The sequence below is a fragment of the Drosophila gunungcola genome, unplaced genomic scaffold (genome assembly GCF_025200985.1).
Source record: "Drosophila gunungcola strain Sukarami unplaced genomic scaffold, Dgunungcola_SK_2 000001F, whole genome shotgun sequence".
Taxonomy (NCBI): domain Eukaryota; kingdom Metazoa; phylum Arthropoda; class Insecta; order Diptera; family Drosophilidae; genus Drosophila; species Drosophila gunungcola.
The window spans coordinates 5,414,707-5,427,101 of NW_026453197.1; the positions used below are offsets into that span (position 1 = coordinate 5,414,707).

A 12,395-nucleotide genomic window follows, 5' to 3' on the forward strand; every position below is an offset into this window, starting at 1 on the left:
CTCATAAAAGCAATCCTCAGACCATTAAGGAACCACATGAAACTGTCTCTAACGACGTTCCTCATTATCCTACATGTTTATCAACATGGTAAACTCCACCCACGAAACAAGTTCGTTGCTTCTTGGCCTTGCGTGTCCCATCCGAGTTCCCAAATTGAACAAACCAGCAAATCAACTTTTTTCCTACAAATAATAAATAACTCATAATGGAGCACGAGGCGCAGTGGGTGGAAGGGAGGGAAAGGAATGCCAAATTGAGCTACTTGTTGCCATGAAGGAGGGAAAGTTGTTTTCCGATTAGTCGGAATCAGTACCACTAACCTAGTGCAACTCGGGACGTCGTACCCTTTGGAGGAAACAAAATTCTAGGCATTACACCATATACGTCAAAATCTACAATAAATTCCCAATGAATTCAAGACTTAGTCCCGACGAGTGGGAAATGGAACGTAATGGATTGAACAAGCTGCTGGCCAGATCCCTGAAGGAGCCGATTCTGGGCAAGCATTTCGCTCTGCCCGGCCGAACAGACCAGAGCCAACCCATCGAACTGGACACCAGCCAGAGCTACATTGCCGTGTACACCCATCTTAAGGTGTACGCCACCGGAATGCCGGAGAGATTGCCCACGCCAGAGGCTATTGGACGAGTGCAGGCAGAGATCCAATCGAACTTGGAGGGAAAGCCAAAGACTAGAACTGCCAAGGCACGCGGAGATCCTGCTTAATAGCTTGTAGATTATTTTCATTAAATTGTTCGTTTCCTGTAAAGCTTCCAAAAACCAATTTAATAATCATATTTGTTTAATATTCCAGATGAACAATACATTGTCAGCTTGGCAGATTTCGTGTAAGGTAATTTTTAAAATTACAATTTTATAAAATTACTTAAATATACAAATCTTTGAAGATTAATTTTAGATTTTATGTTGAACCCTTTAAATAAAAAAAGCAGCTAAATCATTTTAAAAAATATAATATTTAATCAAACATAAGATATTCATATTTCCCTCGAGGAAAGCTCCAGCCGTTATTATGCTCATTAACGATCAATTAATGTGCTTCAGATCAATGTATATTATCTTGTTTCCCAAGTTCTTGCTAATGGGTATCTTCATTTCGTGTTCTAAGTTCTTGCTAATGGTATCATCAGGTGTATCATTTCGTTTCCTAAGTTCTTGCTAATAAACGATTCATCAAATGTGTTTGGTTCTTGCTAAAATAATAAGTAAATTGTAGTTTCAATATGTATGATCGATCAACTCTTATTCAAGTCTTACCTATAAGTTCTTGCTAATGGTTAAGTGAATGTCTTTCCGTAAGACATTGAAATGTGGCAACGCGGCAATGATTTGCTGGCTATAAACATTGAACAACGAAAGTGTTTCCATGTCATCCTCCACCTCAGTTCTGCAGGATACGCACGGCGTTGTACATCTGGGCTATGATGGGCAACTGCTTGGACTCGCGCCGGCAGAGGCACTTGTAGGCGTGCGACAACAGCCTGTCCAGGGCGGCCACATCGATCTCGTCCGGCTTGGTGGCCGCAATCTGGATGCTCTGCTCCGTCATCGGCTCCTTCTGCGTGGGCGGGGCGGGGCGGGGCGAGAAGTGGACGTGGATCAGTACTGCGGATGGTATACGCCGGCAGCACTTACCAGGTTGTCTAGGTAGGCCAGCAACTGGTGCCCTACGGAGGCAATCTTGAGGAACGTGGACTGCGAGCTCTCTGCGTAGAGATTGAGCCGGCGGCCGGCTATCTCGAGCAGCAGTCGACCCAGCTCCTCGTCCTCACTGATGTCGTGGAGCAGCATCTGGGCCTCCGCATCATACCCGAAAGCGTACAGCTCCACCACCTGGAGGAGGGAAAAAAATATATTTAATATATTTTTTATTCCGATGTGTTTCCTGTGTTGTGCTCTCTAACGAACTAACTAACAAACTGAACCTTCGAACCGAATGGCTTCTCCAGGTGGCTCCAAAATCAATATCATGGATTACTAGATGTGGGTTACTAGATGTGAATTATTTTTTATATGCTCAAAAGGTAAAGAACCTCTCCATCTTTATGGGTCTAAAAATTTAAAATATGGAATTTAATTTGTAATATTTTAAAAACGAGCGGTCGTGATGTTTTTGGACTTAATTTTCGTTATACTTTTAAATTCTTTGTTGGAGACCATTTGACCAAATGATGTCAGTATTTTGTATGTTGTAACTTGCATTAGTTATCTTAAGAGTACTGCTAAGTTTAAGTCACGTTACTATTCGTAGTTATTTTACCTATTTGGTGGCAAAAGCAATGTATAATAATCATATTAAAATGACATTTTTGTTAAGCTTAAAGTTAATTTTTTTTTGTTGTAACTATTTTTATACATACATTTTCATATATATAATGCAAGATGGACTATTGGTAGATAATACCCTTTTCTTGTAGTTATTTCATCGTTAATTTTCACAAATGGATAGGCTATATTTCAGTGTAATTAATTTTTTTTACGTTTACGTTACTACTACTTAACTTAAAATTTCTCAATAAACCCTAAGCCATTTTTTTTCACTAGTTTTTTTAAGAACTCAATATTTTTACCTGTTTTCTCAGGATGGGAAGTTTGTCGACCTCCCAGCTGTCGGCCAGAGCGCAGATTTTGGCCATATAAAAAACGTGATCGAGGATGTACAACTGCTGCAGGTCCTCTCTGATCAGGTCCATGGTGGCGGCCACAAGTCGACATAGGAAGTCGGTGCGCTGCTGTTGCAGGACGAGATCTGGAGCGGGCAGAACGTAGGGCAGTTCCTTGTTGATGTCCGCCAGCAGAGCCTTGTTGCTCATCGAGTCAAAGAGCGTGGTCAGCGGTTTGGGAACGCGCAACTGGAAGAAGGACACGAAGTGGAGCACACTGCACAGTTCCGTCTGCAGGCGGAGCAACTGCGGCATGGCGTGGTGCTGCTGGAGGGCGAGGAATTGCAGTGGAAGCGCTCCCTCACTCAGCGACTGTTCGAAGTGCAGCTCCCGCTTGTCGTGCTCCATCGATGTGGTGAAGTGCTGAAGGAACTCCAGGCTGAGTTCCAGAAACTCTGGCACCTTACCCGCCGACATATCCAGATCTTGCTGGCACATCTTGTCCACTGGCAGGCGGCCAACTTTCTGTATCAACTTCGCCGCCGCCTGGAGCGGATACTTCAAGGTGGCATTCCAAAGCATGCAGCAGATGCCATGCTTTAGGGCCCAGTCGGGGGTCCGGAATTGGGTCAAACAGAGCAGAGCTGCCCTCAGGTGGTCCAGCGATGAGAGCTGCTTGCTCCACTGCACCATGTACTGCCAGGACATGAGACTCAGCAGCACGCCCGATTCCAAACTGAAGGGAAAGTGAGCGCGTAGCAGAGCCAATCGCTCGAGAATCGGTTCGTGGTTTGATTCCTGAACTTCCTTGGCCATTTCCAGGTCCTCTTCCAGGTCCTCTTCTAGTTCTGCCCCCTCGTCGGTCTGCTCCTCTTTTGGCCCCCCCTTCGGCTTCATTTTACTTTCGTCGTCCAAGGATTCGGGTGCCGAGATCTCCAATACTTTACTGGGATGCAGTTGCGCACTGATTAGCCACTTGGCCGTCAGTTCGGTGACGATGCCCTTTCCGCTGCTCACAATGCTTTTCAGGCTGCAGTCGGGTGGTTCGTAGGACATCTCCGGACCGACAGGATTCCTGCAGGTGAGTGGCTTCCTGCAAAGGGAAAAGTAAAGAAATAAATAGTAGGTATGGCCCCTTTTGTAACTTTGAAATTTTACAAAACTCTTTGTTTTGCATATTTTTGAATTAGGACTTTCTAAAAATAGGTCCTTTAAAAATATGTCGACCCAAAAAACATTGACAAACCCATGAGCATTGAAAAAAAGAAACCAACGTCTGTCTAGTTTGCTACTTTAAACTTAAAACGCGTTTTTCTCGAAGCGGAATTTTAGTTTGCTACTTTCATCGGTGATTAAAATGCCTTGAAAACTTCTGATCCTTCGATTAACGACAAGTTTTGGGTTTAATAGTGCTAAATTAGTTGACAATTTTTTGTTTTATGACTACAATTTTTGTTACAGCAAAACAAAATCAATACAAAATTACTGAACTGTATTTAATATGTTATACATTAATTTTTTTTTTGTTTTTTTTTTTGTTAAGAAACCACCAATTTGGGGTTATCTCTTGAGCGAAAGGGGAATAAATCTGGACTTACCCCAGTATGGCTCCCAGCACAGCCACATCTTCCAGCTTGCCAGTGAGCAATCCCCACTGGGCCTCGTCGTGTGAGATGCGTTCCCAGCGCTCCTCCTCCTCGTTTTGCGACGCTTCATCACAGGAACCCTGTTACAAGTTCATAACTGACAACTAAATCGGTTTTAACATTCAGTCGACTCACCTCCTTTCTGCTGCGCCACAAATTGCTGGCCACCGTTTTGCAGACAATGGCCACCAGCAAGCCGGAAAACTGTTTGCTCTCCAGGAGCAGTTCGCGTACCTCTTGCCACCACGGCGATATGGCATTATAGGCATAGTCGTGGATATGTTCACCAGCCAGATCGCAAACGGTCTGCACCATGGCAGCAATCCTAGACATGTCGTCCACCACTTCATCACTTTAATTAGAGAAAATGGTAAGGCAAGCGATCAAACAGGGCGTCACAACGTAATTCTTACCAGTTGTTGTATTTAAATGGCTTTTCCAGCCAAAACCAAGTGACCAGCTTTAGCAGATCCCTGCTCGGCAGACAGGCCTGATGGATCCACTGTTTGAATTGACCAAAGCACAGACCTTGGGCAAAAAACTGACTGAAGAGATCGATGCTAACGGCGCCAAATTTGTCGGACTTCTCCGGAAGCAGACTGATGCCATCTGGACTCTCAATGTTGAAGATGCTCAGGTAATCCACAAACTCCTCGGTCTTGTGCTCCTCCTGCAGCTTGAAGCTCACCTCGCGGGTGGTGGTCGGCTTTTCCTTCTCGGTGCCATCGTCCAGGAGCAAAACCAACTTGTTTATCGTCACAAGATCTGCATCGGAGAGCTCCAGGTGCTCCACGGGTGGCTCGTTGTCTGCCCGCTGATTGGCCAGACTCAGGGCCAAGTAGAGATCGGTCAAGCGTTTATAGTTCTCGATTTGATTGACAAATTCCTCGCAAATTGCCGGGTTGGGTAGAGGTTTTTCAATAAAGGCATTAATGATGCACTGAAATACCCGTGGTTGCAGCTTCTTGCTCTTGAGCACCATCTCCAGGCACTGTTGACGGACCTCTAGTGTCAGTAGTTCACTTGCCAGTTCCCCTATCTCGCTCAGCATTGCATCCTTGGCATCGCCATGATTCAAGCCTCTCAACTGGTTTCTTAGACGCCGCAGCATATGGATGTCCCGAGATGTCTGCGAACTGGTTTCGCTGAGGGCATAGTGAAAGGGAATGTGCACCTCCTTGAGGCTGCCATCGCTGGGATCCAGGAAAAGGCAGTGATTGATAGCAAAAGCCTTTTTGCCGGCAACCGCTGAACCACTACTTCCGGCGCCCAGAGCACTGTGATTGTTGTAGACCAGTTGCCCGCTTTTCGAAACATTGAAGGCGGCCACCTTGGGTCCGTTTTGCAGGGCCCAGATATCCAGGCAGCCCATTCGAGGAGCGTAGATGACCAGGAACAAAGCCTTTCTCTTGTGCGTCTTGATGCCGCGCACACTGCGCTCTTTAACCGGAACGAAGGCGCACTGGGCATCCCGATAGCCCTTCCACACGCGCAAGATGATGGCCTGCTGCGTGTCCACCAGCATCACTCGGTCCAGATTATCAGTGACGACCGCCAGGCGTCCACTGGGAGCCACAGCCAAGGTCAGGCCATCACGCTTTCCGTCGTACAGGCGACAGCGGATCCTCATCGGAGCCTCTTTTGTGGGCACAGGCAGTGGGGACTCCTCGGGCGATGGCAGTGGCTCTGGAGCGCGTCGGAAGATCCCTCCCAGCAGGTTTTTGTACGCTATTCCTATCACATCCTTGGCCACCTCGCCCAGCGACATCGTTTTGTATCCCTCCTCCGCCTGGAAGAAGCCCAAATAGGGCTCCGCTCCGGCGGTCAGAACCTGTGCGCTCCTCGGCGGCGTGGCGTGCACCTTGGCGAAGTAGCCCATGCCGATGCTCTGCTGGACAATGTAGTCGTATGTGGGCGGTCGCTGGCTGCTGGATATGGCGGCATCGTTGATCACGCCCTCGCGCTCATGTTTGAACTTGTACTTCTGGAATGGCACCACATCCGCCGTGGGATACGAACTTCGCTCCAGGGCACTTCGCTGCACATTGTGCCGGCAGTTGGTCAGCGTGGGCAGGATGTCCTGGCCCTTGATGAAGCACAGGCAGCGTGGGTAAACGATGTAGAGCAGGGAATCCGCTTCGGAATGTCGGGGCGCGGACTCCAGCTTGACTCCGATGACCGGATCTTCCTGGCAGCTGAAAAGCATAGTCGATTAGTTAGTGACTAAGTGTTTGTCCTCGTACTTGCCATTGAGAGAAGAGCTTCAGGCCGGAGTCCGTGTAGAAGATGACCATGCCCGAGACCAGACCCACTGCCACGCAGGTCCATTCGATGGCTCCATCGGTGCTTCGACTGTGGGTCATCGGCAGGCAGGTAATACTGGTCACGATTTGGTTGCGATCCTCCAGTTCGCCGCACCAGCCGAGGACGTAGGTGTTGGCACTCCCATGGCTGCTCCAGCAGGTGGACAAAAAGGCCAACTTTTCGCCCTGGGCCAGGGCAATCAGTTCGCCCGTGGGCGATATGGCATGGTTCACCGCATTCAACCAGTTGTCATCTGCACGAAACAGGTAGATTATGGTTATCCGGGGATTACGTTCAAGTCATCTCACCGTGTCCGAGTCCGAAGTATTCCTGAACTTTCCTAAAATCACGGATTTCTCCGCAGTGTTTCACTTCGCAAGCCATTGTCTTTTGTTTTCATTACACAGCTGATTTACTGTATTGTCGACAGTGCTGCCCGTTTCTAGCTGGAAAAAAGCTGTTTTCAGCAGTTCGCCTGAATTAAATTAATATTTAGCTAACAAAAAACATTTTTAAACCGTTAATGAGAATTCGTACTAACGTTTATTTATTTATGTTTAAACAAATACATCAAAATACTGCATTTTATACAACTACGTTATGCGCTGGTGTTATCGGCATTCACATTATCGACTTCATGCAACAGGTATCGCCAATCACTACGAAATAATGGCGCATCATTTAAATATTTTGTTTTGATGATGCTATAAATCCTTTGGTATTGCAGTTGACGAGTTGTGTCGTTTTTCGTTTAAATAAGGTTATTTAATATTGTTTCAAATTATTTATAGTTATTAAAATAGAACAATTTCTTGTTTAATTGGAGAACTTTAATTTTTTACCTTATTGTCTTGGATATTCATCCTTTTCTCTGAGATTTGGAAGCCGGTCAACTAAAATCTTAAACATACTTCGGTCCACACGGAAAATTTCCTTGAAGATATCGTCAGATTGATTCGGCACATGCTCCTCCCAAAATGCTTGTGGCTATTTCAATATGTACAGAGATTAATTAACAATAATAAAACCCTTAACCCTATTCCTTACGGCAGTTCGAGGTCTGGCCATTAGTTTGAATGGCAGCTCCGTTAAATTTAAAACGATGGAAATTGGTTTTATTTTAAATCATACTCCAAAAGTAAGTTTATTGTACTGCAACATATTGTAAGTCGATCTATGATCTATGCTATCGACGGTAACCTAAATTAAATCCGACTCCACGCCACTGTCGATAAAGTCCTTGAGCATCAGGCCGCAATGATCCGGCAGGAGTCGCGTCCAGTTGTTGATGTGCAGCAGGCAGCTCGGAATGGTGACCTCCATGAGATCGGAGCGGTGGGCCTCCACGATCCGTCTGGCCACCTGCTTGGGATCGAGCAGGCCCAGGATCGAGGGGAACTTCACTTTCGGGTGCTTGCACAGGCCTGTGTTGGTCATGTAGGGGAAGATGGTGGTGGTCCTTACCTGCAATGGTCTGCAGTGAATTTAATAAAACTAGGTATAGATTTAATGAACTCACCAGATCCCTGTAAGGTCCCTCCCGCAACTCAGCATGCAGTGACTCCATTAGGCCACGAACTGCAAATTTCGTCGCGCAATAGGGAACTAAGTTGGAGATCCCCACCAGCCCCGCAATCGATGATAGGCAGATGATGTGGCCGCGATTCTTCTCCTGCATGTGGGACAGAAAGGCCTGGATGGTCCAGAACTGCGAGAACACATTAACGTCGAACACCCGCTTGATTTCCTCGTCCGATTGCTGCAGGATCGGGTGGGTGGGCATTATTCCGACATTATTCACCAGCACCGAAACGTGTCCAATTTCGGCCTTAACTCGATCCGCCAGTGCCATAACCTCATCGCGCTTGGAAACATCACAGCTGGAAGTTAAATAAAACTTGAATGTTTTCTGGACACTTATTGCCGAACTTATACCTATAGCTGTGCACTTCGCCTAGATTGAGGCGCTTAGCCTTCTCGACCGTCTGCAGGTTGTTTTTCTCATCGATGTCCACACAAACCACAGTGCTGCCCAAAGAAGCGTAGTGAAGAGCCAATTCCCGACCGATTCCGTGTCCAGTTCCGGTTATCTTTAGGGAGCGGTTAAAAAATAATTATAAAATAAAATTAAATTAAGTTAAACATAATATAAAACTTAATACATGTTGTTGGTGGAACTTAGGTATTAAATTCTCAAGAGTCTGATCTGTTCTAACTATATCCGATGCATTTACTTAGTAAAAGACATGCATTAAATTATAATCTGTTAACAATAAATCTGCAAAATAATATATTTTTACCAGGATTATTTCCCCGCTGACATCCTTTTGCTGTTTGGGCAGAAAAGCCTGCACCGAGGTGACAAACAACTCCAGAAGGATGCGCACAAAGAGCACCAAGAATTGTAGGACATCCTGGAGCACAACAAACATGCGCTTTGATGCAGGGGTCGTGCTGAAATAAAGAACAAATATAGTGCACATATCGATGCGAATTTCCCAACAAATAGTCGCGTTTACAGCCCACTCCGAGTTGGCAAATATTTGAACAAAAGTTGAGGTCCGGCAAACCCCGAAATGATTTAATTTATCTATTTGTATGCGCATGTGCAATGTTCAAGCGGTCAGACAGAAGGCGATCGGTTCGGTGGACTTTGCCAAGTCTCCATAATATAGTACAACATAAGATAATGGAGACTGCTGGGTAATGGAGACTGCCTCGAGTATTGACACTGGGTCTTGGCCTCTTTTCGGATGCTCAAGGGTTTAAGCTAAGTACAGTAAAAGCTCCCTTTGGTGAAAATTTACGCTTGAAGTTTACCATTAAATTTATTCTATTTAAAGGCAATTACTGTGATTTATTTGGGAAACAAAAATTCAAAATGATCTAAAACATGATTTAGATCTCAAATACATACAATTTATTTTAATATCTACTTACTTTATAACGTTTATTTTGACCGTGGTAATCAGTATAAGTAATTTGTTGAACACAGTCATGTAAATTGTTTTTAAACTTGTAAAAGTTTTTAAAGTAAAGTTTTTAAAGGAAGTGAACAAATAGTTATTTTACTGTATTAACTGGTGAAGCTGCATTTAATCTCTGGCTTATATGTATATAAAGCGATAAGAATTAATACTTACTGGATAATTTCCCGCTCTATCATGGCGACAGAGTGTTGTCGGTTATATGTTTTCCCTGGATTCCAAAATCCGGCGCCCTTTGACTGCGAAATCAAGCAGAACCAACTGCGATTCAGTGTCTGTAATGAAAAATAATTATTTTGAGTCACGGGTAGTTTGACTGACTCGACGCTCTTCCGTATTTGCCGATTTCCTATTCACAACTTTTGGCTTTTGAGCTTGGCGAGGAGTCGGTTTTCTTTATTATTATTTTTATTTTGATTTTTCCCCGATTTTACAACCGGCTTTCCAAGAGCGAGCGGCGTGGGCGAGCGAGGAGATGGAGCGGCCAACGGCAGTGCAACATTTCCACTTTCGTTTTCGATTCGGTTGCCACTAAATGGAAAATTACGTGCACTCCAATGTGGCACACAGAAAATAAGAGACAAACGCACACAAAGACATTGGGTTGCAGGGGCGTTGAGAGGGGGTATTATGAGTGTTAGTGTCCTTAAAAATGTAAGTTTAAAATCCTTAAAAAATAATGTTACCAATGTGACAGTACAAAAAGAATCAATTGTTTCTATTCCAAAATTAATTATCTATAAAGAATTCTTCACCAACGATTAATTATTAACCTTTCAATATAAGGCCAAATAATAATTTTAGCTGATATGGTTTCTATCACCATTACTAGGTTCAATAATAAATCTAATAATTAATACACAGGGTTTTTTTAAATACAATAAAATACTAAAAGGTTCTATCAAGTAAATAAAACAAATTTGTACTAATGGTACAAACCTAAAATTAAATTAAGCTAAAAAAACTAATGCATACGCCCTTGTGGTGTCAAAATGTGGAAAATTCTCTTTTGCTCTTGTTGCAAGTTCTCTTCATTTTTTCCAGTCTAAGCGGTTGGCTCTTTTATTTTCTTGGCAAGTGGCAGACATGGCCTGCTGCAATGGGGAAGCCAAATGTTTGTTGCAACAACCCGAAAGCTATAACCATAAAATGCAACGAGGGTATCTATTAAACTTTTCCCGCCTTTTAAGTTGCCTAATCACTAAGGTATCTAATTAATGTTTACTAAGCTTTGTTACTAGCATTACTAAACTAGTTGAACGTAATGAAATGTAACTGAGGAAAGTTTATTAGTTAACGCTATAATTTATGTATTTGCTAGCTTTACTTCTACTGAAAAAGAAAAGAGCTGTTATAATCTAGAATATCGTAAAACATAACAGGATTTAAAGATCTGTTTAACTTGAAAACGCAAACATTTTCATAAAAGTTAGTATATGATTTCAAAGGAATTTTTTAACAATAATTAAGATTAATCGAATTAATAGTTAGAGCATGGATGGCTAAACTATGTTTTTACCCTTGAGGTGACTTGGTTAGTTTAATGAGTTAATTTTAGTAATTGTTATGATAGGAATTATGAATTCCATATGTATGGAATATATATATATATATTTTTATATATATATATTTTTTTTTTCATTGTCTTCAGCAATCAGGTATTTCAATTTGTTAAAAAGAGAAATGGGTAATTTGTTTGCCATGTAAAATTATGGATTATAAAAACTATAGTTTTTTATTTATTGTCGGACTTTAAATGTGGTTTTATCTGTTTGCAGAAATTTCAATTCAGTCTCACAAAATACACACTTAACACTTTTTTGAATTGATAGTAATCCGCGATGCAAGCATTAATTACACAATATTCCCAATGGATCGTTGGGTGTGAAGAATATCCGAACCCAAGTCGAGACTGGAACGACCGATAAGTCTCGTTGTCCGCCGCCAAATGATTCCAGTTGCAGCCGTTTACAAGCAACGAAGCCGACACTTAAGTCAACCCGAATGGAAACCACAAGAGAGGGCTTATCCCCAAGAGAGGGCTTAAGAGAGCGACGGATCGGAAGAGAGCCGGTTCGCGATCCTTGGAGGCCATCGCAAAACAGACAAATGATATTCACTTTTTTTTATCTTTTTAGACAAAAAACAAACACAAAAACCGCAGTTGACCTTCAATGGTGTCCAGACGAAAACAAAAGACCGGGAAGTTAAAACTTGGCTTACATCAAGTTGGCTAAGCATGATTTACCGTTTTCATACTTTGCTGTTGCTGTTTTTGAGATGAGTAAGCTTAAGTTCGACTCCAAGTTCAAGTTCAGTAATCATAAACAAGAGAAAGAGAGCGACGCAGCGTCATCTGGATAATGCCCGTATCCAATTTTGTCCTTGGCTGAGCTAATAATCAGAGTTCATATATGTATGTATGTATGTATATATGTATGTTTGTGTATCGAATTTCACTTTTACTTTGCATTTCATTTTCCTTCATTCCCCTTTTGTTTTAATACCCATTATTTGTTGAAAAAAATGGTACATACATGCTGCGTTTAATATGGTTGATTATTATTAAGATTAAGATTTTGCGCAAAAAGTTTTTATAAAAATCACTCATACGTAACGTATGCCAACATATTTTTCTTTTTATATATAACTATATAAGTTTTAATCGTCCCACAATTAGGCAAACAATAAATAAACGATACAAAAGATTATAAGTTCTTAAGTAATGGGTAACCTTTAGTCTGGACAATTAATTAGATCTCTTTTTCTTGTTTCATTATCTGCTTGGGGGAAGGTCATCGAAGGGCTCTCCTCGCGTTTGCCGTTCAATTTT

The 12,395-nt window shown here is 42.9% G+C and overlaps 3 protein-coding genes across 4 annotated transcripts; 1 reads left to right on the forward strand and 2 right to left on the reverse strand.

The window, feature by feature from the left end:
* Positions 1-58: 58 nt before the first annotated feature.
* LOC128261514 (WD repeat-containing protein on Y chromosome) lies at positions 59-934 on the forward strand. Its single transcript, XM_052995250.1, has 2 exons — positions 59-754; positions 816-934. Exon 1 carries the CDS (start codon positions 410-412, stop codon positions 725-727), a length of 318 nt encoding a protein of 105 aa, XP_052851210.1. The 5' UTR covers positions 59-409; the 3' UTR covers positions 728-754; positions 816-934.
* A 25-nt stretch (positions 935-959) lies between these two features.
* Positions 960-7,031, reverse strand: LOC128261484 (rab3 GTPase-activating protein non-catalytic subunit). The gene is made up of 9 exons (XM_052995207.1): positions 6,884-7,031; positions 6,519-6,828; positions 4,685-6,466; positions 4,407-4,623; positions 4,224-4,351; positions 2,593-3,718; positions 1,658-1,855; positions 1,280-1,580; positions 960-1,215 (listed from the first exon to the last, which is right to left on the reverse strand). Exons 1-8 carry the CDS (start codon positions 6,957-6,959, stop codon positions 1,404-1,406), a joined length of 4,014 nt encoding a protein of 1,337 aa, XP_052851167.1. The 5' UTR covers positions 6,960-7,031; the 3' UTR covers positions 960-1,215; positions 1,280-1,403.
* A 657-nt stretch (positions 7,032-7,688) lies between these two features.
* LOC128261501 (epidermal retinol dehydrogenase 2) lies at positions 7,689-11,544 on the reverse strand. 2 transcript variants are annotated; one of them, XM_052995235.1, is made up of 6 exons: positions 11,421-11,544; positions 9,719-9,837; positions 8,876-9,029; positions 8,511-8,665; positions 8,095-8,455; positions 7,689-8,039 (listed from the first exon to the last, which is right to left on the reverse strand). In XM_052995235.1, exons 2-6 carry the CDS (start codon positions 9,739-9,741, stop codon positions 7,776-7,778), a joined length of 957 nt encoding a protein of 318 aa, XP_052851195.1. In that variant the 5' UTR covers positions 9,742-9,837; positions 11,421-11,544; the 3' UTR covers positions 7,689-7,775. The 2 variants fall into 2 exon arrangements, with proteins under 2 accessions (XP_052851195.1, XP_052851194.1); XM_052995234.1 differs by having other exon boundaries at positions 11,372-11,530.
* Positions 11,545-12,395: the final 851 nt, after the last annotated feature.